At 45.7% G+C, this 25,100-nt stretch overlaps 3 protein-coding genes across 5 annotated transcripts in view; 1 reads left to right on the top strand and 2 right to left on the bottom strand.

Annotated features, from left to right (window-relative positions):
* The window catches only part of pnp4b (purine nucleoside phosphorylase 4b), a 14,516-nt gene extending 8,557 nt beyond the window's left edge, over positions 1–5,959 (bottom strand). The window contains exons 1-3 of one of the 3 annotated variants that reach the window (XM_076737203.1): positions 5,255–5,959; positions 2,904–5,063; positions 2,311–2,460 (exon numbers count right to left, since the gene is read on the bottom strand). In XM_076737203.1, the coding sequence (XP_076593318.1) occupies positions 2,311–2,333 (23 nt within the window). In that variant the 5' untranslated portion in view covers positions 2,334–2,460; positions 2,904–5,063; positions 5,255–5,959. Of the gene's footprint in view, positions 1–2,310; positions 5,121–5,254 lie in introns of those variants that run through there. The other 2 variants (XM_076737202.1, XM_076737204.1) reach the window with 2 other exon arrangements.
* Positions 5,376–12,316, top strand: ankrd34a (ankyrin repeat domain 34A). Its single transcript, XM_076737200.1, has 2 exons — positions 5,376–5,579; positions 8,312–12,316. Exon 2 carries the CDS (start codon positions 8,396–8,398, stop codon positions 9,998–10,000), a length of 1,605 nt encoding a protein of 534 aa, XP_076593315.1. The 5' UTR covers positions 5,376–5,579; positions 8,312–8,395; the 3' UTR covers positions 10,001–12,316.
* A 1,549-nt stretch (positions 12,317–13,865) lies between these two features.
* iqgap3 (IQ motif containing GTPase activating protein 3) overlaps positions 13,866–25,100 on the bottom strand; it is a 28,686-nt gene continuing 17,451 nt past the window's right edge. Inside the window, exons 22-38 of the mRNA XM_076738064.1 lie at positions 23,182–23,251; positions 22,826–23,034; positions 22,468–22,620; positions 21,853–22,016; positions 21,310–21,534; positions 20,893–21,033; positions 20,705–20,789; positions 19,353–19,585; positions 19,050–19,182; positions 18,786–18,888; positions 17,921–18,056; positions 17,299–17,386; positions 16,952–17,164; positions 16,548–16,711; positions 15,384–15,509; positions 15,085–15,193; positions 13,866–14,407 (exon numbers count right to left, since the gene is read on the bottom strand). Of these exons, the coding sequence (XP_076594179.1) occupies positions 14,294–14,407; positions 15,085–15,193; positions 15,384–15,509; positions 16,548–16,711; positions 16,952–17,164; positions 17,299–17,386; positions 17,921–18,056; positions 18,786–18,888; positions 19,050–19,182; positions 19,353–19,585; positions 20,705–20,789; positions 20,893–21,033; positions 21,310–21,534; positions 21,853–22,016; positions 22,468–22,620; positions 22,826–23,034; positions 23,182–23,251 (2,466 nt within the window). The 3' untranslated portion in view covers positions 13,866–14,293. The remainder of the gene's footprint in view (positions 14,408–15,084; positions 15,194–15,383; positions 15,510–16,547; positions 16,712–16,951; positions 17,165–17,298; positions 17,387–17,920; positions 18,057–18,785; positions 18,889–19,049; positions 19,183–19,352; positions 19,586–20,704; positions 20,790–20,892; positions 21,034–21,309; positions 21,535–21,852; positions 22,017–22,467; positions 22,621–22,825; positions 23,035–23,181; positions 23,252–25,100) is intronic.

Genomic DNA, 25,100 nt, shown 5'->3' with positions numbered 1-25,100 from the left:
TAAACACCAGCAAGACCAGGGAGATGGTTATTGATTTCCGAAGGAAACGTTCCCCTCACACACCGTGAACATCCAGGGCTCGGACATCGACATGGTGGACTCATTTAAGTACCTGGGCGTTCACCTCAACAATAACCTGGACTGGACAGACAGTACTAAGGCCCTGTACAGGAAGGGCCAGAGTCGCCTACACCTGCTGAGGAGACTGAGGTCCTTTGGTGTGTGCAGGGCTCTACTCCGGACTTTCTATGACACTGGTGGCCTCTGCAGTGTTTTATGCCATAGTGTGCTGGGGAGGGGGCAGCAGGGACAGAGACAGGAAGAGACTGAAGAAACTGGTTAGGAGGGAGGGGAGGGCTGAGAGATTTCATTGGACTAACCCATTGTCCTTCAAGAAAATCAACCAATGGGCCGTGTTTCATGTCTCAAATATCGTTGCGGCCAATAAAAAAATACTCATAACTTTTTTTTTAATTAAATTATGACAGCCCCGGCCCCAAAATGTGCGTTGGCCTACCGGGCATTGCCCGGTACGCCCGATGGCCTGTGCATGCCTGGCGCCAGTCCTGGTAGACCTCAGATGTGAACACTGGGTTGGTCTCTGACAGTTCTTAAATAGTTCAGGTCTCTGACTGGTCCTATAATAAAATAGACCTGACATGTAGCGTCCCACAGACTTCTGTCTTAGGCTTAATATTATTAGAAATCCTAACATCAGTTTCCATCATCATGCAGATGAAGCTCAGCTGTGTTCATCTGTCAGCTCAAATGACTTCAGTTCTATCAGCAGCTGAATTTCATGTATCTCAGACATCATCAGCCTGTGGACGATTCAGAGCTTCTTAAAGCTAAATCAAGACAAACTGAGATCCTTGTTGCTGGAGCCAAAGCTAAGAGACAGAAAGTGTCTGAACACCTGAATCTACTGACAGCAAAAAACAAGACCAGCTCACAAACCTGAGACCATGACTCAGAGCTGAACTCTGAACATCACATTAGAAACTGAAGTGTCCTTCTGTCATCAAGGGAATATTTCCAGAGTCAGAAAGTTTCAGAAAGACAGGGAAAGTTAATCAGGCAGCAGGCTGGACGGCTGTAAAGCTCTTCTGTCTGTCACCTGTAGTCTGAAAACCTTCCTATTGGTCACCTGTAGTCTGAAACCCTTCCTATTGGTAACCTGTAGTCTGAAATCCTTCCTATTGGTCACCAGTAGTCTGAAATCCTTCCTATTGGTCACCTGTAGTCTGAAATCCTTCCTATTGGTAACCTGTAGTCTGAAATCCTTCCTATTGGTCACCTGTAGTCTGAAATCCTTCCTATTGGTAACCTGTAGTCTGAAATCCTTCCTATTGGTCACCAGTAGTCTGAAATCCTTCCTATTGGTCACCTGTAGTCTGAAATCCTTCCTATTGGTCACCAGTAGTCTGAAATCCTTCCTATTGGTCACCTGTAGTCTGAAATCCTTCCTATTGGTCACCAGTAGTCTGAAAACCTTCCTATTGGTCACCTGTAGTCTGAAACTCTTCTCATTGGTCACCTGTCTGTCAGAGTTGACTTTAAAATGTTTTTAATGGTTGTTACATCACTGCCTGTCTTTGCTCCGTCTCATCAGTCCAACATGGTTCAGACATTTGCGTCTCTCATATCCTGGTCCTGAACCAGAACTAAAAGCCTTTGTTAATGTAAACCTGGACCAGCGTGAAGGTCTGAGGGGCCTACACCTGTCCACACCTTTAAAGCACAACTGAAGACACCTGATTCCTCCTGAAGGCTCTTTTCTTTCTATCTGACCACTGTTTTATTTAGTTTTATCCTTTGTTTTACTTTATTTGATCTGATTTTCCTTGTTGTTCCTTGTCTTTGTATTTTAGTTTGAGAGATGAATCTCTTGAAGTTGAAAAGAGGAAGTGAATGCAAACATTACACTAATAATTATTCCATCATCAGTTCATCTGCCAATTCATTCACTGACGTTGCCTCCAGATTCTTTTGTTAATGTTTGAAAGTCCGCGTGTCAATTCAGGTTTCCATCGAACTCTGAACACACGAGCAGTTAAAACAAGTTCGTTTGTGTTCTAAGAAGAACGTTAAACTGTTGAAAGTCTATTTTTTCATGAATTTCCAGCTAATTCGGTGAACGTTTGCTGGTTTGTTTGGACTAATTCTTATTAACTATTGTCACTTACAGACTGACACTCATTTCTGTTTTCAGTGATTTCGGGACAAAGACTCGGCAGCAGAAACAGAATCTGACCTGAGTTCAGTCACAGAGATCAGAAGAAATGAAGATAAAGTGTGGGTCAGTCTTACCAGGAGTTTCCCTTGGTGTGCATCGTCCGACCGCAGAGACAAAAGACGAGAAGAAAAAAGCAGAGTCAGACAGCGACAGGGCGCTCTCCTCTGATTGGCTGAGTCATACAGTCGAGGCCATTGACTTCGTGCTTCGGTGAACTTTGACCTCTGCAGTTTGTACAGTTAGGGTTAAAGTTCAGCAGGCGGAATCAGATCAGAGAGAAAAGATCAGAAAAGTAAGTTGAATACACGTGAGGCCGCTGAGGTCAAACACACACCGAGCTCTCAGCTGAGAGCAGAAAACTGTCTTTTAACACATTTTTCCCTCTTCAGTGCTTCAGTTCAGGTATCTTCTACACTTCAACTTCTTGTATTGTCAGCACACAACAATGACAGTGAAGCTGTCGTTGGCCTCATACAATATAAAATGAAAAGAAAAGAAAATGAAGCAAAAAGTCAAAATCTAGGAAGAAAATATTATTCTAATGAAATATGATACTGTGGCAGTGGTGACCAGAGCGATCAGTTGGTCTGAAGACAGAGTGAGGAGGCGATGAAGATAAGATAAGATAAGATAAGATAAGATAAGATAAGATAAGAATAACACTTACCACACCCATCTTAAAATCCAGTTGATGGTAGTAAAGTTCAATATTGACATAAGTACAACTGAAGAAATACCATGAGTCCATGTCATCCACATTGTCAGGTTCCAGTAATCCTTTTCTTCTCCTCTTATCTTCCTTGTGGTTTACCAGCAGCTCCAGCACAGCTCTAACCTCCGTCAGCGGTGCTCACATGAATTTACCTTCATTTTTATTTTGCAATCAGATTACTGTCTGACCATTTATGATCTCATCTATAATCAGATTCTCACTCAATCACGTTTTTCTGAAATGGATCATTTTTATTTATTTTCAGTTTCAAAGATGTTTTTTCAGTGCTTTTGTTCAGTGTGTGTGTGTGTGTGTGTGTGTGTGTGTGTGATCTTGGGAACCCTTCTGCAGGAATACAGCTCATCAGTTGCCATGGAAACTATGTTTCCATAATAGCAAGTGTGTGTGTGTGTGCGTGCGTGCATGTGTGTGTGTCCTATAAAACAACATCAATCAATCAATCACTTGATTATATATGTATGTGAGATTAATGCTGTGTCATGTTTTAGGTTCTGTAAATGTTATTAATGCTGTGTCATGTTTCAGGTTCTGTACATGTTCTTAATGCTGTGTCATGTTTCAGGTTCTGTCGATGTTATTAACGCTGTGTCACGTTTCAGGTTCTGTACATGTTCTTAATGCTGTGTCACGTTTCAGGTCCTGTACATGTTCATAATGCTGTGTCATGTTTCAGGTCCTGTACATGTTCTTAATGCTGTGTCATGTTTCAGGTTCTGTACATGTTCTTAATGCTGTGTCATGTTTCAGGTTCTGTTGATGTTATTAATGCTGCGTCATGTTTCAGGTCCTGTACATGTTCTTAATGCTGTGTCATGTTTCAGGTTCTGTCGATGTTATTAATGCTGCGTCATGTTTCAGGTCCTGTACGTGCTCTTAATGCTGTGTCATGTTTCAGGTTCTGTCGATGTTATTAATGCTGTGTCATGTTTCAGGTCCTGTACGTGCTCTTAATGCTGTGTCATGTTTCAGGTTCTGTCGATGTTATTAATGCTGTGTCATGTTTCAGGTCCTGTACATGTTCTTAATGCTGTGTCATGTTTCAGGTTCTGTACATGTTCTTAATGATGTGTCATGTTTCAGGTCCTGTCAATGTTATTAATGCTGCGTCATGTTTCAGGTTCTGTACATGTTCTTAATGCTGTGTCACGTTTCAGGTCCTGTACATGCTCTTAATGCTGTGTCATGTTTCAGGTTCTGTACATGTTCTTAATGCTGTGTCATGTTTCAGGTCCTGTCAATGTTATTAATGCTGCATCATGTTTCAGGTTCTGTCGATGTTATTAATGCTGCGTCATGTTTCAGGTTCTGTACATGTTATTAATGCTGTGTCATATTTCAGGTGTGAGACGAGTCTGTGTCAGACCAGATCTGGACTTGGTCACATGATGCACTGCTCAAAGACCAGGAGGTCCCTCTGCTGGTTCATCGCAGTCAGCAGCTTCAGACGTCAGCCGTTAACAGCAGCTCCCATTAAAGCTGCTCAGAGTTCAAGCAGCAGAAACATCTCAACATCCACTGATGGAGGAGACGAGTCAATCAGGCCTTCATGGTCCAACCGCTGGAAAGAAACCAAGACTGAGAGAGACCAGCAAGAAGAAGAGAACTGCAGGAAACCAAGAACCACAGGGACCGGACATTAGACCAGAAGAGACCTGGACTCTGGTCTAATGAGTCCAGATCTGAGCTGTTTGGTTCCAGCCGTCGTGTCTTCATGATACTCAGAGAAGGGGAACTGAGGGTATCTGCAGGTCTGGTTCCACGGTGAAGCAGCAGGATGTGGAGGTGTGACGTGCGGGGGGAACCAGCACGGCTACCACAGCGTCCTGCAGCCACAGGTCAGCCCAGCTGTTTGTCCTTCATCAGGACAACGACCCAGAACACACGTCCAGGCTGTGTTTGACCACGAAGGAGAGTGATGGAGGGCTGCATCACATGATCCGCTCTCCACAACCACCTGACCTGACCTCAGCTGAGATGGTTTGAGATGAGCTGGAGCTCAGAGTGAAGGAAAAGCAGCCAATCAGAGCTCAGCACGTATGAGAACTCCTTCAAGACTGACGGAGAATCGTTCCAGGTGACGACGTCATGAAGCAGCTGAGAGGACGAGCAGAGAGAGCGAAGCTGATCGAAGCTAAACCAGGCAAACTGAGAAGAGTCGATTAGTTTAGATAAACTGTTCTGGTTAACACATAATTCCAAGTGTTCTATCAGAGTTTTGATGTCAGCATTAATCTACATTGTAGAAAATAATAAAGAAAAACCACTGAATGAAGAGGTGTTCAAACCTTTGGCTGGTTCTGTAAATAGAAATGTGTGTACGGAGTCGACACAGTGTTTGAACTGAGCCTCCACACTGACCACAGAAGAGATTCCAGTGTTTGACCAGCAGGGGGAGCTGGAGGCCACAATCTCCGCCCGGCCGTGAATCTTCTCTGAGCGACTCTGACAGCTCAGACTCTCAGGAGGAAGAGGAGGAGGAGGAGGAGGAGGAGGAGGAGTGTCGGTGCAGCGGCTCGTCAGTCAGTCAGTAAACAGTAGCTTACCGGAACTAACGGACAGTGATGATGAAGATGATGATGAAGATGATGATGATGCTTCTTCAGCTCGGTGGTAAGAAAAGAATAAATGCTCCGCATGTTTTCTGTTTCCTTCCTTCACCCCTCCATCATCTTCATCCCTCCATCATCCTCATCCCTGCTCTGCTGCGACTTACTCAGTCCTCCATCATCTTCATCATCATCAGTTGCATCAGGAGCGGAGTGTAACGGCTCCTCTCGGTCTGTGTGTGCGTGTGTGAGAGAAATTGTGTGTGTGTGTGTGTGTGTGTGTGTGGGGGGGGGGGTTAACGCTCTGAAGTCACCAGATGTGGCGGTTTGATGATGATGATGATGATGATGATGATGATGATAATGCAGCAAAGACACACCACATATCTGATCATATGTGTGTGTGTGCGTGTGTGTGTGCGCGCGCGCGCTATTGGTGCTGCCGCTAACGTCGCAACCGGTGTGTAAATATAGAAATCACTGCGTCAGAGCGGCGGACTGACGTAGAAATCCGGTACATTTCCGGGTGTGTGCTGTGAGCTGCATTCCTCCACAGTCAGGCAGCTTCATCATCATCATCATCATCATCATCATCATCATGTTGCTGAGCAGCAGCTCTTCTACCTGAGTGACAGGTAACAGCACACGTGACCTGCTGCGGGTGATGATGAAGAACTTGGAACTAAAGATTATCAAAAGACTTGAAAATGATTGTATTTTACTTCTGCAGTGGAAGAAGAATTCTGTTAGAAAATACTTTGATACAAGTAAAGGTCCTGAAATCAAGTACAAACATGTTATCAGGAAAATGTACCCAAAGTTTTCAAAGTAAGAGTACCTGTTAGACACAGTGGCTCAGCTCACCTTTACCAGGTGTTTGAAGCGTTCAGTGACGTTTGAGTGATGGTGTTGAACTGGAACTGATCGAACCGGACCTGGTCCTGCTGTCGGAGTCTGGACTCTGCAGAGGATCTGTCACAGTCCTGCTGGCCATCAGCTGTTTGCAACACGACTCACAGTGATTGGCTAATTCCTCCTGATCAGCTGCTTCACGCTGCTGGAGTTGGATGTAGACTATAACTCAGTGAAAAGAGACTGACCTGGGATCAGTGTTCGCTTTAAGTCTCTGAGTTTGGCGGCTGCCACCTTTTCTTCTTGGTCACTTGCTGTCTCTGCTTCCTGCTCTTTATCTCACCACTCAGGTGAGCAGGCACACGCAGTCGGATCATCACACTGAACTTTCATTTGTTTCTCTTGATGAAGTACATGGAAAATACTTAAAAATACATTAAATACCTTCAAACCAGGAATGTGAGCTAGTATGGATTTGATTGGCCAATGCAGCACTTTGCTGGATGAAAACACATTGCATATTTACAAGGACAGGTGAGCAGAGTCTTCTGACAAATGTGTTAAATACGTTTGCTGATGCTGATTTTTTTTTTTTTTTTTTTTAGTATTTTTAATCCTGAATTCGGTATTTAGCTACACAGTCGTCTTCTTCTAAGAGTCACAGCAAGAAAAACCTGTCTCCACTGATTTTTTTTTTCAGTGAAAATAAAAATAATATCAAATAGCGGACAAACATGATTTTCCAAGTGGTCCCTGAACACAACACACGCAGAGTGGCTGATATCACATCAGCGCATCAGGTCTACTGTCAACAACATAAGCAGATGCAGAGCGTCACTCTCTCCAACAGAAATGGACAAACCAGTAAAATCAAGTCGGTGTGTGTCAGTTAGTTTGTGAGGACGAGTCCACAGTGATGAAGAAGGTCAAACTGAAGAGTCATCACAGGACAAACATGCTGAAATGGATGAGTTGCTCTTGATGAAGTTAAGGCTCTTTGGTGGAGTTTGATGCTCAACAAGCAGCTTTCACAGACCTCATCCTGACGGACAGTATTCTGCAGCAGGTTTGTGCTAAGCTAACAGCCAAGAAGCTGAAACCTCCTTCAGAAGGAGAATTAGTGAAGGAGAACCTCGTTGCTGCTGTGGAGCTGAGAGCAACTGAAGAAAATTATGAGCCGACCGGTCTTTGATATCTTGGAGACAGTTTTGTTATCGAGTACATTGGCCTGATTTTGGGGATTGAGGAGCAGGTTGATCTGATCTGCAGTGAGAAGAGATGTTGTGAGTTTGTATGATTATTCCCATCTGAAGCATGTAGAGACAGAAAGGAAGTGGACCAAAAGCAGTCACCGGGACATTTCACTGCTTTGACTAGTTTGTGTATGTGTATGTGTGTGTGTGTGTGTGTGTTTGTGTGTGTGTGTGTGTAGGTGGAAACACACTGAACCAACATGACAACAATAACTCAATTTACCTTCATTATCATCATCATGTTCTGTCGTCCTCACAAAGCCCACCATTATCAGACCCCCTCCAGACCCACCCCGTCCTGCAGTGTCCTCCTCCTTTCTCCTCCACTCAGGACCAAGCACCAGACCTGGACTGACAGAGTCTCCACGGCTGCCATGCTCTGTCAGTGTTCACATAACCAATAAAAACTCACCTTTTCACAACATGGCATCTACAGTTTGCTGCTGGTGGAAAAGTGTTGAAGGTGCCAACACGTGGTGGTTTTATAAACAACAGTCTGTTTGTATTCTCATATTCAGGTGACGTGACACCAGCAGCACCTCCAGAGTCTCCCATTTTGTCTTTATCAGCATCTCAGCCAGTCACATTCTATCATCTTATTACATTACATCCTACATTAAATCTGACATTACATCCTATTACTTTTAACTGAACTTGAGGTGAACTTACCTCATGTGTGTTTCCCTTGCAGGTCATGTGGCTTCTCATGGAGAATGGGCAGGCAGTGATAAGCTAGCTTCTGGTGGACACGAAGTCTGAGGTGAGGTGAGGGATCATGGGAGATGGAGGACCCCTGCAAACCGAGGGGAATGCCCTCCTCAAAGCTGTTTTCCAAGGGAAGCTGAGACTGACCCGTCTGCTGCTGGAGGGTGGAGCTTACATCAATGAGGGCAATGAACGCGGAGAGACCCCTATCTCTGCTGCATGCTTAGCGAGCTATGATGACTCGCAGACCCGGCAGAGGATGGTGAGGTACCTGCTGGAGAAAGGTGCCGATCCGAATATCCCCGACAAGAGTGGCAGGACGGCGCTGATGCACGCCTGTGCCGAGCAGGCAGGGAAGGAGGTGGTCTCACTTCTGCTAGAGAATGGAGCTGATCCCAGCCTCAAAGACTATTCTGGGTCCTCCGCCCTCATCCACGCCATCAACAAGGGAGACCGCGAGACTCTGCAGGTGTTGCTGGATGCCTGTAAGGCCAAAGGCAAGGAGGTGATCATCATCACCACTGACACGTCTCCGTCAGGCACCAAGAAGACCAAGCAGTACCTCAACTCCCCCCCCTCGCCAGGCATTGTGGACAAACTATCTCCAGCCTGCATGTCTCCTTCTGAGGTTGAGATTGGCACCTCCTCACCAGCAGGAGACAAGAACACAGACAAGGAGGGGATCTTCAGCTTCGCACTCACCTCGGCATTACCTTTACCTTCAGCTCGACCTCCAGGAGAAAAGAGACCACCGCCACGCAAGCTGCTGAAGAGGCTGAACTCAGAGCCCTGGGGCCTGGTAGCACCCTCGGTGCTGAGCGGGGTTCCTCAGGAGAAGGCTGACGGGGGTCTGGTGGAAGAGTGCCGCTGTGACCTGAGTCGTGACCTGAGCACAGAGATTAATGGCCTGTCCATCACAGAGCAGGGAAGGCCTCTGTTGTCACGGCGACACAGCATCGAGACCCATGATCCCTGTTCACCCAAACTCATTGACCGGTCCTGCTCCGAGGACTGCGCAGCCCTCTCTGGTTCCTCCTGGGCAGACAAAGTCCAGCAGCATCAGATCCTGTACCGCAGGAACACGGCCCCAGAGTCCCAAGAGAACATGGGGGGACCTGGGGCAGTTGTGGCACGGGCCCTGGCTCACCCCAAACTAACCCGGATGGAGCACTATGAATCAGACACCCACCTCTGTCCAGAGTCCACCCCTGGATCTCCAGACTCTGGTCGTGTGTCTGTGGAGCGGAGGAGGTACAATGCTTCTCCCCTCTCCCTAGTCACCAGTTCCTCAAGGGAATCTCTGGAGAATATCCCCAATTCTGTGTCACCAATCACCATACGCAGGCGTCCCCCAGGGCTCCTGGAGCGCCGGGGCTCAGGGACCCTCCTGCTGGACCACATCTCCCACACCAGGCCTGGTTTCCTGCCTCCACTCAACATCAACCCCCAAAGACCTATCCCTGACATTCGGGCCAATGGCAGACCCACCTCCCCCATCCACTCTGGGCATAAGATCCTTGTCCCTGTGGCTCCAGCTTCACCGAAACGGGGACCCGACTTCAAGATGAAGAAGAAGCTGATGAGGAGACACTCAATGCAGACAGAGCAGATGAAGCAGCTCTCCACCTTTCAGGAGATCCTGGCTGAGAAGGTCATTGAGTCCAATGGGGACTGATGATAGGAGGTATCGGAGCAAGGCGTGATGGGTAGCCACAGAGATTTTGACAGTGGTGATTTACTGGGTAATTTATGACAGAAGCTTCTCAGTCAAATCATCCCCAGGCCCTCAAATTGCAACGTTGTGTCACATTCTTCAGCATCTCTTCAGCATCTCTTAGAGACTCACAAGATATCCTTCAGCATCTTTGTGAGACACTGAGGGAGATAAAAGTTGCCATTTGAGGACCTGTGAATGAAAACAGGTTGGACACATTTAAAACCACATTCTGGTCTCTCCGGAGGGCTGCACCAAGAAGGATTTTATTAAACTGAAAGATGGGTTCAACCAGCGTTTCATTTAAGTTGTAAAGTTAACTTTATAACACCAGTTCTAGATCTGATGTTAGATTAATAGGCTTAAAAAATGCAGAGATAAATGGACATGCTGATGGTCCCTGAAGATGTTTCATCATCAAAACTCAACTGAGCTGAACATCAGTGAACTCTTCAGCCCTTACAAACCATCAGGTCCTCCAACAGTGGCCTCTTAGCTAACGCAGAGTCCAGACCACAGAGCTCTGTAACGATCTGTGTGAGAAAGTCCCCCGCCTCAGTCTGCTGAGTTTAACTCACTTTTCAAATCCAAATTTTACTGTAGAGCTCATCCTGAGTTGAGTTCATCTGCAAGTCCAGTTGCCACTTCTAGAAACACAGATGATCTGTGACAAAGTGTGACGCCAAAGTAGAACCACCACAACTTCACACTGTTACAGTGAAGACACCAAAATGAGAAAATGAGCAACAATCAAACACAAACAATTCAGCTGGGTTGTCTCTCAACAAAGTCAACTAGTTCTGAGATACATGAGATTATTTTCTTTTTCAGACTCAATGTAGTAAACAAGGGCGGCACGGTGGCGCAGCAGGTAGTGCGCATGCAAGGAGGTCGCTGGTTCAATCCCCGGGTCGGGCAGGGCCTTTCTGTGTGAAGTTTGCATGTTCTTCCTGTGCATGCGTGGGTTCTCTCCGGGCACTCCGGCTTCCTCCCACAGACCAAAAACATGCTCATTAGGTTAATTGGTGACTCTAAATTGTCCATAGGTGTGAGTGTGAGTGTGAATGGTTGTCTGTCTGTGTGTCTGTCTATGTTGCCCTGCGATCGGCTGGCGACCGGTTCAGGGTGAACCCCGCCTCTCGCCCATTGCTAGCTGGGATAGGCTCCAGCCCCCCGTAACCCCGAAAGGGATACGCGGGTAAAGAAGATGAATGAATGAATGTAGTAAACACAGCATTCATGGATTTTTCTCTGGGAACAGCTGAAATATTAACTCCTCATTACATATTTCTAAAAGTTGTTCAGATCAGTAAGAAGTTTGCTCTTGAACTGACTTGAGCAGGTTAATGTTTTTGTGGGTGCAGCTGTCCTGTTTCCACCCTGCTGAACCACAGGAAGCTTTCTGCATTAAAAATCAGTTTACAACACGTTCTTGATGCTTCGCCTGAAGCCTCAATGATTGTTCCTTCACTCATGATGAAAACAGAAGCAGAAATAATCAGACTTATTTGATGTTTACAGACGCACAATTTGCACTGAAGTCGTGTCATTTTTCTAATGTTGAAGGATGAAAACGAGAACCTTCTGTTGCACCTGCAGTTTTACTGATGAAACTGAGATCTGAAGCTACGAAAACAAACTGTCATTAATGAAGCCGATGTGTTTATTTGAATCTGTTTATAAGCTCCTGTTCTGATTGAAGAAGTGTGAAACTACCTACTGCGCTGTATGTACTGTAATTATCTACACAATAGTCATTATAATAGTTGGTATTTCTGTGTACTTCTGCTGAGATGACGTTAAATAAAACGGTTTTCTTGTTTATGAAATTCCAAAGAAGTGCTGTGGACGATTTGAACCGAAACCTGCTGAGACTGTAAATACTGTAAAGATGCACTTGTGCAAAAGAGCCTCAATCAACATCAACCCTTTGTCTGGTTCAACACAAGGGGGCACTGAAGAGCAGTTACAGGAATATCCCCACATTCTCTGTGTCCCCCAGACTCTGTGGACAACATGGATATTAGATTGACATCTGTGTGACCAGCCAGAGCTTCAGGTACAGTTTTCACCTTCAGTGTGGAAAAAGAAGGAACAGCTTGGCAACAGCTCCATGCCCAGGGGACACAAATCATCCAAGGGGTCCTTCCCGATGAGATGTTGAGTCTCACTTCATTTCCTGCATTCTGGTGTTTTTTATGCATCTGTTTCCTTTTCCAAAGTCCTCTGCAACTCTCAACATGAATGTAAAGGAAATAAAGAGTTAATAAAAGTAAAGCACAGTTGTAACAATTAAATTAAGGGTTAAAACATCGGATCATAGATGTGGTTAAAAGGTTTGGTCTGTCAAAATAAGTCCACTCTGCGTCCTCTGCCTTCAGGCCCTCGGACGTGGTAGTCTGCTTCAGGTCGGACAGACCTTATCACATTGTGCATCTCAGTGTAACAGCGTGTCCACAGTAACTGTGTTTGTCCTTATTAAGTTCTCTTCATAGTAAACCACCAGAGTGAAATTGTTGCTTTAAACTGAAGTAATTTTTTCACCTGGGTGTTATTATGCTCTTAATTGATTCCTTTCTGATGATGATTGATGTTAACTTTGCACCACCACTATGGAGATTCAGAAACTACAACTCTTCAGAGAAGTAGCACAAATCTAAAATGTAAATTTTGGATAAATAACTGTGAACACTCACTTTTAAACTAATATCCCACAGAAAGTAAATTTTGACTCCTGGATTATCTATTGGTGGTAACTGCATGATGCCACTCACACACTCACACACGAGGCTCAAAAATGTGAAGCTTCATGTTTCTCCAAAAAAAAAACAAAAAACCACAAAACAACAAGTTTGTCATGTGATGCGTTTCCTGCAGAGTCTGCAGGTGAACCTCCTTCAGTCTCCTGGGTTCAGTTTATGATTTATTTCTGACAGTCAAGTGCGCTTGGTTTATTTTGACAGGTAACAGTGTCTTATCGTCCTCTTTTATGAGGACAGGTTTGTGACATCACAGGTGTGTGACATCACCTGTTCCACATCAGAAGAGGGAGAAGCTTCAGCTGAAACTCTCAAGGTAAACAGGTACACCTGTCTGTCTGGATATATTCAGAATCAGAAAATGCTTTATTGCCAAGTACGATTGATATTTATTTGATACTCGTGTCGTGTGACTGTCATCTGAACCGGGTTTTTCTCTAACGCTGAGTATACAAACTTCCAGGCTACATCATGATAAAGTAAATACAATCAATTGTTCCACTGAAGGAATTCAAGAGGTGCAAAGCTGGAAAGCGCTCGACTGACGCAGCGGACAGAAATCCGTCTTTGGACGTTCAACACCTGAACTGAACTTTAAAAACAGCTCATTGTGCTAACACAACTTTCAGGTACGAGAGGGTACGAGTTCATACTCAGTGAAAGTGATTCAGGTGCAGCGTCCGCAGACCGTCGTCAACCCTTCGACGCAACGTTTGCAGGGTACTGACGTGAACAGCAGTCTGTCCGCACGCCGACCGAGGGTCAGCGTGCCAGCTTCATGAGTCCATCGTGGCCAGGAGCCAAAAACCAGCCTGATCCAGTTGACACTGGTCAGCTACTCTGAGGTAAACTCCACTTCATTGAACAATCTCACACATGCTACACAAAGGAGAGCTCAGCTGTCAATCGATCAACAAACCAATCAATGAATGAACTGATCCCAGCTGTCACACTGTAAAGATGAAGACGAAGATATTTATTGGAGTAAAAACAATGTTTAAACACTTCAAAAAGTTTCTCCTCAAGTGTCAACAAAAGAAACAAGCTGAAAGAAATGGATAGAAAATATTTACAGTTACTGATCATCTGTTATTGACGAGTCATTGGCTCAGTCAGGTTTCAGAACAGCTGCGACAGATAAGGAGAGATAAGAGTGAAGACATGATGTCCCACTCTGTTTAAAATCTTGAGGGCTCAAAAGTCAGGAAGGTCAGAGCAACAATTTCAGGGTGAGACACAAAGATGGAGGATGCTTCACTCTGTACGATAGAACAGGACACAGAAACATAATGTAGTGACACATCATCAGAGATAGGAGTGTAAAGAAGATGCTTCACTGTGCAATAGGACACAGAAACATAATGTAGTGAGACACACCATCAGAGATAGGAGTGAAAAGAAGATGCTTCACTCTGAACGATGTAACAGGACACAGAAACGTAATGTAGTGAGACATCATCAGAGATAGGAGTGTAAGGTGAGAGAACCACCCGGTTTATTTCTTGAAGAACTTTTTGTTGAGGAGGAAAATGAGCAGGTTGACGTTGACCTTGGCCTTGTCGAACATCTTCATCACAGCTACGCCCTCATACTGTAGCTGCAGCAGGTCCTATGAACACACACAATACACGATAAACACACGATAGACACACACAATACACAATAAACACACACAATAAACACAATGCATACACAGAATACACAATAAACAGTACAGAATACACAACACACGATAAACACACTCAGAGTAGACACAATATGGACACACAGAACACACAATACACAACACACACAATACAAACACACACAAAGACAAAAACAAAAACAACAAAACAATTTTTTGACTCAGTGTTCAGCCTGGTTTGACTCAGTGTTTAGCCTGTTTTGACTCAGTGTTCAGCCTGGTTTGACTAAGTGTTCAGCCTGTTTTGACTAAGTGTTTAGCCTGTTTTGACTCAGTGTTCAGCCTGTTTTGACTAAGTGTTTAGCCTGTTTTGACTCAGTGTTCAGCCTGTTTTGACTAAGTGGTCAGCCTGTTTTGACTAAGTGTTTAGCCTGTTTTGACTCAGTGTTCAGCCTGTTTTGACTCAGTGTTCAGCCTGGTTTGACTCAGTGTTCAGCCTGTTTTGACTCAGTGTTCAGCCTGGTTTGACTAAGTGTTCAGCCTGGTTTGACTCAGTGTTCAGCCTGGTTTGACTAAGTGTTCAGCCTGGTTTGACTAAGTGTTCAGCCTGTTTTGACTACGTGTTTAGCCCGGTTTGACTCAGTATGTAGCCTGTTTCTTACCTGGTATTTGAGCAGGAACTCTTCCATCTCGACTCCAAGGAATCGAGCTTTCACGTTGAAGGTTCCTTTCTCGGGTCCAGGAACGATGTCAAAGACGACGTTCTTGAACCTGGAACGGTTCAGTTCAGTTCACTTTAAACGCGTTTAATAGAACGACATCAAGTTTACAACTTTAACGTGAGTCAGTCAAAGAGTCAGAGAGAACGTTCACTGTGTGTGTGTGTGTGTTATGTGTTCTCACTGTGTGTGTGTGTGTGTGTGTGTGTGTGTGTGTGTGTGTGTGTGTTAGGTGTCCTCACTGTGTGGCGGGCAGGTCTTCGATCTCTAACAGAACTCCTTTCTCCTGCAGTCGGGCGGCGCTGTAGCTCAGAGCAGGAAGTTTCTTCTTCCCTTTGCTGTCTGCTGCCTTTTTATTTGTCGGTTTACTGCAACATATAACCAATAACAACATCTGACCTCTGTGTGTGTGTGTGTGTGTGTGTGTGTGTGTGTGTGTCTGGGGGGGCTCACACTCCGCCGTAGTGAGATGTCTTCAATCTTTTGGAACCAATCAGAGGTGTTCCAGCTGGTGGATGGTAGTATTTTATTGGACAGGTTTAAAATGTGGTAGTCAGGTGAGTAACCAATCACAGAGCAACAACGGCTGAGGACAGTGAGGTGGACTGAGAACATGACGCAGAGGATCCAACAGAGACAGACCTTTTTATCAATGACTTCTTGTTTAACGGCTGTTCTGTCGCTCTGACCAAAGCCACCAGACTCCATTCACAAAAATAGCAATTTGACATCATAAAACAAACTTCATCCAAACTCAACAAAACCTTCTTGGTCCATCTTTCACTGCTCCAACAACCATCACCGACTCTGGATTAGTTGAAAAAAACTCTTAATTCAGCCAATCAGAAGCGGGAAGAGAGAGACATCTGAGAAGCACAGAAAACAGAGTAGAGACGAAATATTTTCACTTTTAACTCCGGAGTGATTGTCACTGGAGAGATTTACATTTGGCAGCTTTGACAGACTAAAGAAACAAACAAACTGTGATTGCGTAACTTCTGTGCTCTTCAGTGCTGCTTATTATTTCTACAATCGAATTTTAATTTCCACTTTGACCTTTGACACCAGTTTGCAAACAAAGAGCCAAGGATCCAGGTTGTTGCTGGTCCCAGCCAGGAAACCGGAGGTCTTTGTACAAAAATCAGCTCCTTCCTTCAGTCTAAAGATTTGTAAAAAGTCGGCCCTGTTTGTGACTTCATTCATGGACTGCTGTCACACCTGGTTCACCTGGTTTACCTGCCTCAGCACAGTTCCTCTCTGTGGACTCCAGTCATGGGTCTGTCGTGATTAAATGATCTGTTGTGGATTTGAGATTCACCAGGAACCAATAAAAACACACAAACACCAGCTGCACCACCACATTACAGTGACCTGACACGTGTGTTCTCGTGTGTGCGTGCGCGTACCCATTGGCAGTCAAGTTGTCCAGACAGGAACTGATGTAATGTCTGTAGTAATCCACCTGTTCACTGTGGAAGCTGCTCTTTGCCTGCAGGCACCTGAGAGTCTGATGGAGCTTCTGAAGCTCCGCCCCCCGACGCTGACGGTGCAGACGCTGCTGACGGATGTCCTAAGGGGGGGGGACAGTTTATCAGACTGGATTCACCCACTTCCTGTTTACATCTTGCGGCAGTACGGTAGCCTCTGGAGGACAAACCGCATGCATTAGAACAACATTAAGCATCAGCAGCTCCACTGGTCCCGTCAAGCAGGTGGAGACATTACCGTGACTCCACCCAGAAAAGTGACGCATCCTGCTTCAGGGCGTGATGATGATGATGATGGTGTGTGTGTGTGTGTGAATGGTCACCTTGGCAATCATCTGCAGGATCTGGTTTTCAGCCTGAGGTGGTCTCAGAACTCCCAGTCCCTCCAGACGACGAAGACTCCTCAGGATCTTCCTCTTCTTCTCCTCTAAGCTCAGTTTGCCATTAGCAACCAGTGACTGGTTCCTCTTCATCTTCTCAGGTGTACGAGCGTCCTGCCGAGCACGTCGCTGCACCAGCCAATCATGACACACTTCCTGTGCAGGGGGAGAAGAAGAGACATCTGAAGAGTACCTGAGGTTCACCTGTGTGTGTGTGTGTGTGTGTGTGTGTGTGTGTGTGTGTGTGTGTGTGTGTGTGTGTGTGCGTGCATGTGTGCACATGTGTCTACCTGGTCATGTGATGCAGATGCTCTCAGGATGTCACTCAGAGAGTCACCTGACTGAGTCCTGATGACATCAATGATCAGCTGCTTCGTGCTGGGAGAAAAAGAGTGAAAGTGGGATGAGTCTGTCAGCTGTCCTGGTTCTTCTGAGCATGCTCACTGTTGCACATCACAGCTGTTGTCTAAACACACCTGAACAGGTGAAGCTAACACGGCAAGTTAAATAAGCAGGTAATTCTGCAATCCACTGCACTCAGAAGAAACTGACCTCCGACACAGAAAAGTGCTATGAAATGGTCACTGAAGTCGGAAACTCGGGAGGATGTACGTGGCCCGAGTTCCCGACACGAGCGCACCTGTCATCACAGCAGTATGGTGGCAAACAGTCAGCAGTAAGCAGAAGTACCTTTACTTCAGTTTTTACTTCATGTACTTCACGTCCATGCATCTGATTTGTACTTGATAAGGTCTTTAAGTGTGTGGCGCTCGCCTTCAAACGTCTGTTTGCTGCAGGTGCCCATGTTTTCCCGAGCAGGTGAACTGACGCATTACATCAGAAGTCAGGAACTACTGACTTCTGACTTGCAATGGATTGCAGCATAACTGACAGGCTAACAAGCTAAGCTACCTGAGCAGCAGTCCTCTGGCGTCCGGTTTGTCGTCAGACTCACTGAAGATGTCAAACTTGTTGGTCAGAGTCAGAGAAACCTCCATCTTGCTGCTCTGAGACAGACTGGACTCTGGATCTGCTGATGAAGACTCTCCTGAGGAGCAGAAAGCAGACGTCTGATTCTGGTTCACACCCACAAACCAATCTGTACTGAAGAAGATCCAACGTGTCTGCTTTAAACTCGTATCATCTGGTGTTTCCACCAGTGGATGGAAACACACCTGTAGCAGGAGAAGCACAGGTGGAACCAGCTTAGTTCCATCAGTTGTCTCCGTAAATCACACCAGTGAGTCGCCATGAACAACAGCAGGACCTGGACCTGGCTCACTTTGTTATTAATGGTATCAGTTCCACCTGAGTTTCACCTGCTTTCATAACTCACACGTTTCTCTCGTATCGACCGCTCTCATTTCACCTTTACAGACGGTTTAAAACGCTGCTACAGAGCTTTGGACTAAACCTCAGTGCTCTTCTCTGGCTCCTCTGGAACTTCAGAATCCATTTCTAGGTTCTCTGGTGGCTTTCAGAGCTCTGCAGGGTCAGACAGCTGCCTACCACCACTGCTGTATGACCAGCAGATCTCTGCCGTCCTCTGATTAGTTTTCCTGCTTGTTCCTTGATCCAGGATTAAAACTAAATCTGTGGACACCTTTAAAGAGCAGCTCACTGTTCTAAAACATCCTGGATGCGACATAAACCAGCTGGGAGCAGAGTCAGACAGAACCCGCTGTAGGAACAGCGTGATAAAGTTGCACCACTAGTACCAGTAGTACCAATGGAACCACAGTAGTGTCAGTGGTACCAGTAGTATTAGGTGAAGTACCAATGAGTTCCTGCAGGGTGGGGACTGGGCCAAGGTCCTTCAGCAGCAGTCTGAGAGGGTCGGAGGGGTCCGGACACAAAACCTCCTGCTGCTCCAACAGCAACTACACGCAATCATGCAGGCACGCAGGCAGGCGCGCACACACACACACACACACACACACACACACACACACACACACACACACAGTGAGAATGCAGCTGCAGACAGGGGGTTTCCTGTGTGACCCTGGTTCAGGTCCAGGTGCACAGTCTCTGTACAGACCTTGTGTGTGTTGAGCAGCTCGCTGATGGAGATGTAGATGACTGGTTTGTTGACGATGAGCAGCTCAGAGTATTCGTCCATGTTGAATCTGTCCTCTGGTGCAGGGACATCACAAACACACATCAGGAACTTCCTATGAGACACAAACAACATCAACCTCATCAAAGTAGTCCAGTCCAGAAGAGGAGAGAAGAGAGGAGCTTCAATAAACCGATGTATGGACCAGGTCATCAACAGTTTTGTCTTCCTGTGTCGGTTATACATCCAGACATCAGAGCTTAAAGGTCACATTCAGGCCCTGACCTGAACTTGTTGTGAGTCTGGCTGATGTACTGGTTCAGAGCCCTGACGTGGTATCCGTCTCCATGGAAGTGCTTGTTGGCGGCGGCATGCTGCAGCATGCGGGCGATGGAGCCCAGGATGTGACGCTGCTCCGGCTGCAGGGTGGAGCCGGCAGACCGGTCCACCACGTCGAAACCGTCCGGAGCCACGACGGCTGGGTTCATGTAGCGATAGTAGACCAGGTTACCGACAATCTGAGGGAGGAAAGGTGACACGAGGAGGCGGTGAAGCAGCTCTGCAGTTTCACAAACAACTCATGTCTTTAACGCAGTTTAATACACCAGATAAGTCAACCAAAACATTAGATTTCATTACGTATTAAAATGAAATGGAACGACTTTTCCTATAGAGCCTCCATCAGTCCGTCTGTCAGATCTGAAAAGCTCTGTTTGTTGAAGCTCCTCACAGACGGACCCCTCCATCAACACCACCCATCATGTACCTTTGTACTGTTTATGTGCTGTTTGCTGTGAGCGTCGCTTAAATATCTCTACTAGTACTAAAGTTTCACTTATTCAGCCGCACACTGAAATTTCTCCTGTGACCTGCTCGGAAAGTGTTCACACTAACAGCAGCGCAGCATTTCAGGTGAACTACAGTGCTACGTTTTTAAAGACACAGCAACAAATAGTCTTGATCAGATCCCTCAGAGGAGTTTTTAAAGAGCTGTGATCCACATACACACCGAGCGTAACATGTTAGGGTCCTCTTGTCAGCGCCCCCCAGTGGACAAACGTAACAGAGACTGTTTCTAAATGAGCTCAGACATTTTTTTGACACTGACTGATCAATCACTGATCAGCTGACATACTGATACATACTTCGAACCTCTGCATCAGTGTGTTCACTTAAAGCAGATTAAATAATCAATAAAATCGAACAAATCAAGGCAACTTTCAAGATGTTTCAACAGACAGCAGAATTATTTCGCAGGTTTCCAGTCATTCTGAAAAAGTGGTTTTGTTGTACCCTGAGCAAAGTTTAGTTAACAGTAAAGGTGGTTTTGATAGTAAGTTAAGATAACAGAAGATAAGATAAGATGAGACTTTATTGATCCCTCACCGGGGATATTCAGTCGTTACAGCCAGCAAGTCTTCCAAAGAGCAAACATGGTGGCACAAAAGGGTGAAGGTAGAAACGAGTACACGTCCGCAGACACATTTCTTCGTTTGTCAGATCCTTTTTTCCAAAACGACTTCAAGTGACTGAATTTAACTCAACAGGAAAAAGAGAGACAACAGCTCAAAGCAAGCTGGATGGCCATAAAGCACGAGTAAGACAGACTGAGGCTCTGTTTGAGTCCTGGAGGTTACCTTGTAGACCTCGTCCTCACTGGTTTCAGGGAACTTGGCCTTCAGAGCGTCTCTGAGCACCTTCGCTGTGTAACGTAATCCATATCTACAACAAACACACGAGCACAGCATGAATGTGATGTTTGAGGTGAGCAGGTGGAGGCCTACAGTAGTTTGTGGAGGCTGGAGGTGAGCAGGTGGAGGCCTACGGTAGTTTGTGGAGGTTGGAGGTGATGGCTTTGAGGACTCGGTCTGTCAGGTTCTTCAGGTTTATGATGGCGATGTCGATGCGTCTCTGGACTTCGGGATGACTCAGAGCGTCTGCAGCTGAAACCTCGTACGGCAGAGAGCTGCAGGGACACAGACAGTACGTATGCAGAGTTGACCTGTTGTAGTTCACCTGCCTTCAGTGTCATGGCACTTATTTCATGTGTGCTCCTGACACCGTCGCGACCTGGCTGCCTGAACAGCTTCGTCACATCCAGGCTGGACGTTGCAGTATGTATGACTATGGCATCAAACAAACTATTTTAAATCTACAATGATGCAGGAAATGCCTCAGTATCTATTATTCTGAGTCACAAACTGGATGCTGTTCAGTTGAACCACTTTGTATCCGTTCAGACCTCTTTTGTCCCGTCTGGGTCTCGGCCTGGTTGATCCAGGTTTTGTACACGTCCACCGGATCGGTCCTGATGCTGAGAGTTCGGTCCAGCAGGACGTCCTGCAGAGCCGGACCCAGAGACTCCCGCAGGGTGTTCTGACCACGAGCATGACGGTAAAAGTTGACCAGCATCTTGACGACAGTGGGGTTACCAGTGACCACGTCCTGAGGCCGCTCCACCTTCAGTCTGACATCATCACACAGACAGGTACATGTTACTGATTACACCACAGTGATTGATCAAGTATTGTCTATTGATTCATTCGTCAGTCAACAAAGTATTCTGCAGTTTCTGGAAATCAGTTCTATTAGCATCTCTGATGTGTCGAGGACGTCAAATGTTTGTGTTGACTCAGACTTTGAGTTAGAAAGTGATGTCAGTGAATGCAAAATATCTCTGAGGGTCCTCACAAGAACAGAAATACACACCAAACCAAGTACAACTACAAATGTGTGCGCTTCAACGTCTGTGTGTGTATATATATATGTACACAGTATTTATCACCTGATCTCATATCGTAGCGCCTCCGTGAACAGCTGCAGGAGCAGGAAGGCCTCCCTGCGGTCGGAGCCGTAGTTAAACAGACTGAACACCAACATTTCCATGAAGGAGGTGGAGCGACTCTGAGGCATCAAGAAGATCAGCTGAGCCAAGTACAGAGGCTGAGTCTGAAACGACCACAGAGTCCAGGTTTGATGTCTGTCATTCAGTACTTCAGGCACGCATGTGGACTGCTGGTCTGACCATCAGCAGCAGGTTCAGCCTTTTGGCTCAAGGACATTTCAACGTTTGGGCAGGAGGAGTCGGGGATCGAATCACCAACCCACTGATCCACAGTTTATAAATCACAATCAATTTGAAAATTAACCATAAAGGGTGGATTAAAAATCTTAAAGAACTTTATTTTCCAAACAAAACAAAGTGGGAAGACGTTCAGAAAAATCTAACGTAAGTGAAAGTGTAAATTATACAAACAGTGGAAGTCAGGACAGACAGATGGGACAAAAGGAGTTGAGACAAAACCATTTGTAAGAAGCCATTCAGGACAAAGAGGAGTAAGGAGCAAGTCGCTCGGGACAAAGAGACATTCAGGTAAAGCTTTTCAAACGTTGGTCTCACCTGCAGCAGGTAGAACAGGTGCTGGTAGGCCTCCAGTCTTCCTCTCCGCTCTCTGCTGAGAGCCTTTAGTCCTTTACTTCTCCCCACATCCATCATGTCTGACAGCTGCTCCTTGTTCTTCTTCGTCAGTTTCTTACAGTGACAAACGACTTCCTGTTCAGACAGAGACGGGATCCCGATCAGGTCTATGTCCTCTGTGTAGGGCGATCAGGTTTTTCTCAGTGGGTTAGGGAATCAGGTTTTGGTAATCAGATGAGTTGTTTGTAATCGTGGAAAACACTTTTCAGACCACCTGGTTTTTGGACTGAACCCTTGTCCCTACATGCAGCGTGGAGGGTCTGCGGGGTCACCTCTGTACCTGAAGCGTGGCTCTGTTTCGGACCAGCAGGCCAATCTTCAGGTCCATCAGGTCTAGGTCTGCCTCCAGCTGTCTGTTGAAGCGGATAGTCCTCACTACCTCTTCCCTCTGACGCAGCAGCTCCGCCTCCTCTCTGATGTCACTGTCGCCTAAGTCAAGCAGGTGAACGAACTTCCTGACCACAGACAGGGGGGGTGTGGCCGAGTGCACTGAGACAGGTGAGGGGAGGGGCTTAATGTGATTGACAGTACCTGATATTTCACACCTCTGTGGTCCAAAAACAACATGACATCATTTTAAAACAAGTTATCGAGTTTGGTGGCGCCTCGTTAGCGTTCTCTCAGCGGCAAGCTTACCCAGCATCCTGTACTCGTCTCGAGCCCTGTTGGCTCTAAAGAAGGCCTGGATCTTTATGACAGCGCCCACCTGTGGAGACAGAGGATACTGGTTTATGATTGGTTGGCAGGTGTCTATTAGATCTATAGTCCCTGTAGTTAAAGGCACAGTTAGGTGTTCAGCCTGATACCTGTCTCATGTCTGTACAGTAAGAATGAAGCGACAGCCAGCAGAGGGTTAGCTTAGTTTAGCATAGGTTAGCTTAGCTTAGCATACAGACTGCAAACAGAGTGAAACGGCTAGCCTGGCCTCTTGTTCATGGAGCCCATATATTTAATTTTTTTAAGGTTATATTCTAATATGATTTGGGACTGCTGTTGTCCTTTTCTTTGTTTTACACACACACACACACACACACACACTCTCACACATTCTTCTGAAACATGACATAGTTTTACGTCTTCAGGCCTCTAAAAATGGGACAAAGAATAACTAACATATCCTGGAGTGTGTTCAGGGTAGGGCTGGGCGATAAAACCATAATGATATGTCTCGCGATAGAGACGTAATCAATATCAACAAAAAATGCGTTCGATAGAACATTCGATAATTTTTTTTCTTCGTCGGAAGAAACCACAAGTTGCGAAGCAAGGTTGGTTGCATGAACAAAGGCACTCGCTCTCTGGTAACTGAGCAACCTAGCGAGTAATCACTGATCAGTGGGAGTGACACGCCAACACGCCAATCATGTAACAGTATAAGTTCGGTTGCGCCATCGCGTTGTCTCGTGTTTGATTCTTCGCGAGGAGTGAGATGACAAATAGCAAGTGAACGCTGCAGCGAGAGAAGAAATTGTCGATAAAACAGGGAAAGTCAGCTCGCCAGTTTGGCAGTTTTTTGGATTTTATAAGTCGGACCGTAGTCAGACCACTGTGGTCTGTAAAGTACGTAAGACCGTCGTCCCCACAAGACCGGTAATACCACAAACTGTTTAACCACCTTAGCCGCGCTCACCCTTCGCAGCGAGCGCAGCCGTATTCGCCAACGTCCAACAGCATCTGCTACCGCAGCACCACACAAGCAGCAGCCCGCCATGCAGAGGTGCTCTGCTTCAGCGCCTTATGACAAATCATCTAAAAGGCACAAAGACGTAACGGAGGCAGTGGTGTCATATAGATAAAGACGTGCTCCGCTGAGCACTGTGGAGAAGACAGTTATAAAAATCTCTTACGAGTGCTTTTTTAATTTTTTAATTTTTAATTCTTTTTTACGCACATGTGCAATAAAAATATGATTGAATAGTTCACGTATGTTTAGAGTAAGAAGAGTTACTAAAGTTATTCATAGTTTATTTATTTATAGTTCAATCAGTGTTACTGTCTGTCATGTTTGTTTGTTGTATGTTACAGATGTCAAGTCTACCTCAGTTTCTGCTGTTTACTGCACATATTTGAAAACACTTTATTCACCAGAAGGTGAATCAGCTCGTGAACTTCCTGCCACTAAACCTGCAGAAAAAAAGTTGTCAGGTTTCTCTCTGTTTACATTTTTACACTTTTATTGACATTTCTTATGTGAGTGTTTTCCATGGTTGTGTTGACCTTTCCTTTCCTTTCTGCCTTGATAGCTTATGGGATTGTAATCAGAGGAAGGTTAAATAAAAATGTTTAAATTTAATGTATTTTTCTCCTGGTCCTTATTATATCAATAATTATCGATATCGACTGATATTAAACACTTATATCGTGATACAGTTTTCAGCCATATCGCCCAGCCCTAGTTCAGGGGTAACGAAGGCCTGGAAGTCAGAAAATGTCTTGAACTATATTTAACTTCAGATTTGTCCTGAACACAGAGCTGATCCAGAAAACAAGTTTTCACACCTGCTGAAATGTTGTTTCAGTGTCTCCCCTACCATTATATTAGGGGGGCCCACTGC

This window comes from Chaetodon auriga, chromosome 8, assembly GCF_051107435.1.
Source record: "Chaetodon auriga isolate fChaAug3 chromosome 8, fChaAug3.hap1, whole genome shotgun sequence".
In the NCBI taxonomy this organism is placed as follows: Eukaryota; Metazoa; Chordata; class Actinopteri; order Chaetodontiformes; family Chaetodontidae; genus Chaetodon; species Chaetodon auriga.
This window is presented reverse-complemented; position numbering and strand designations above follow the sequence as displayed.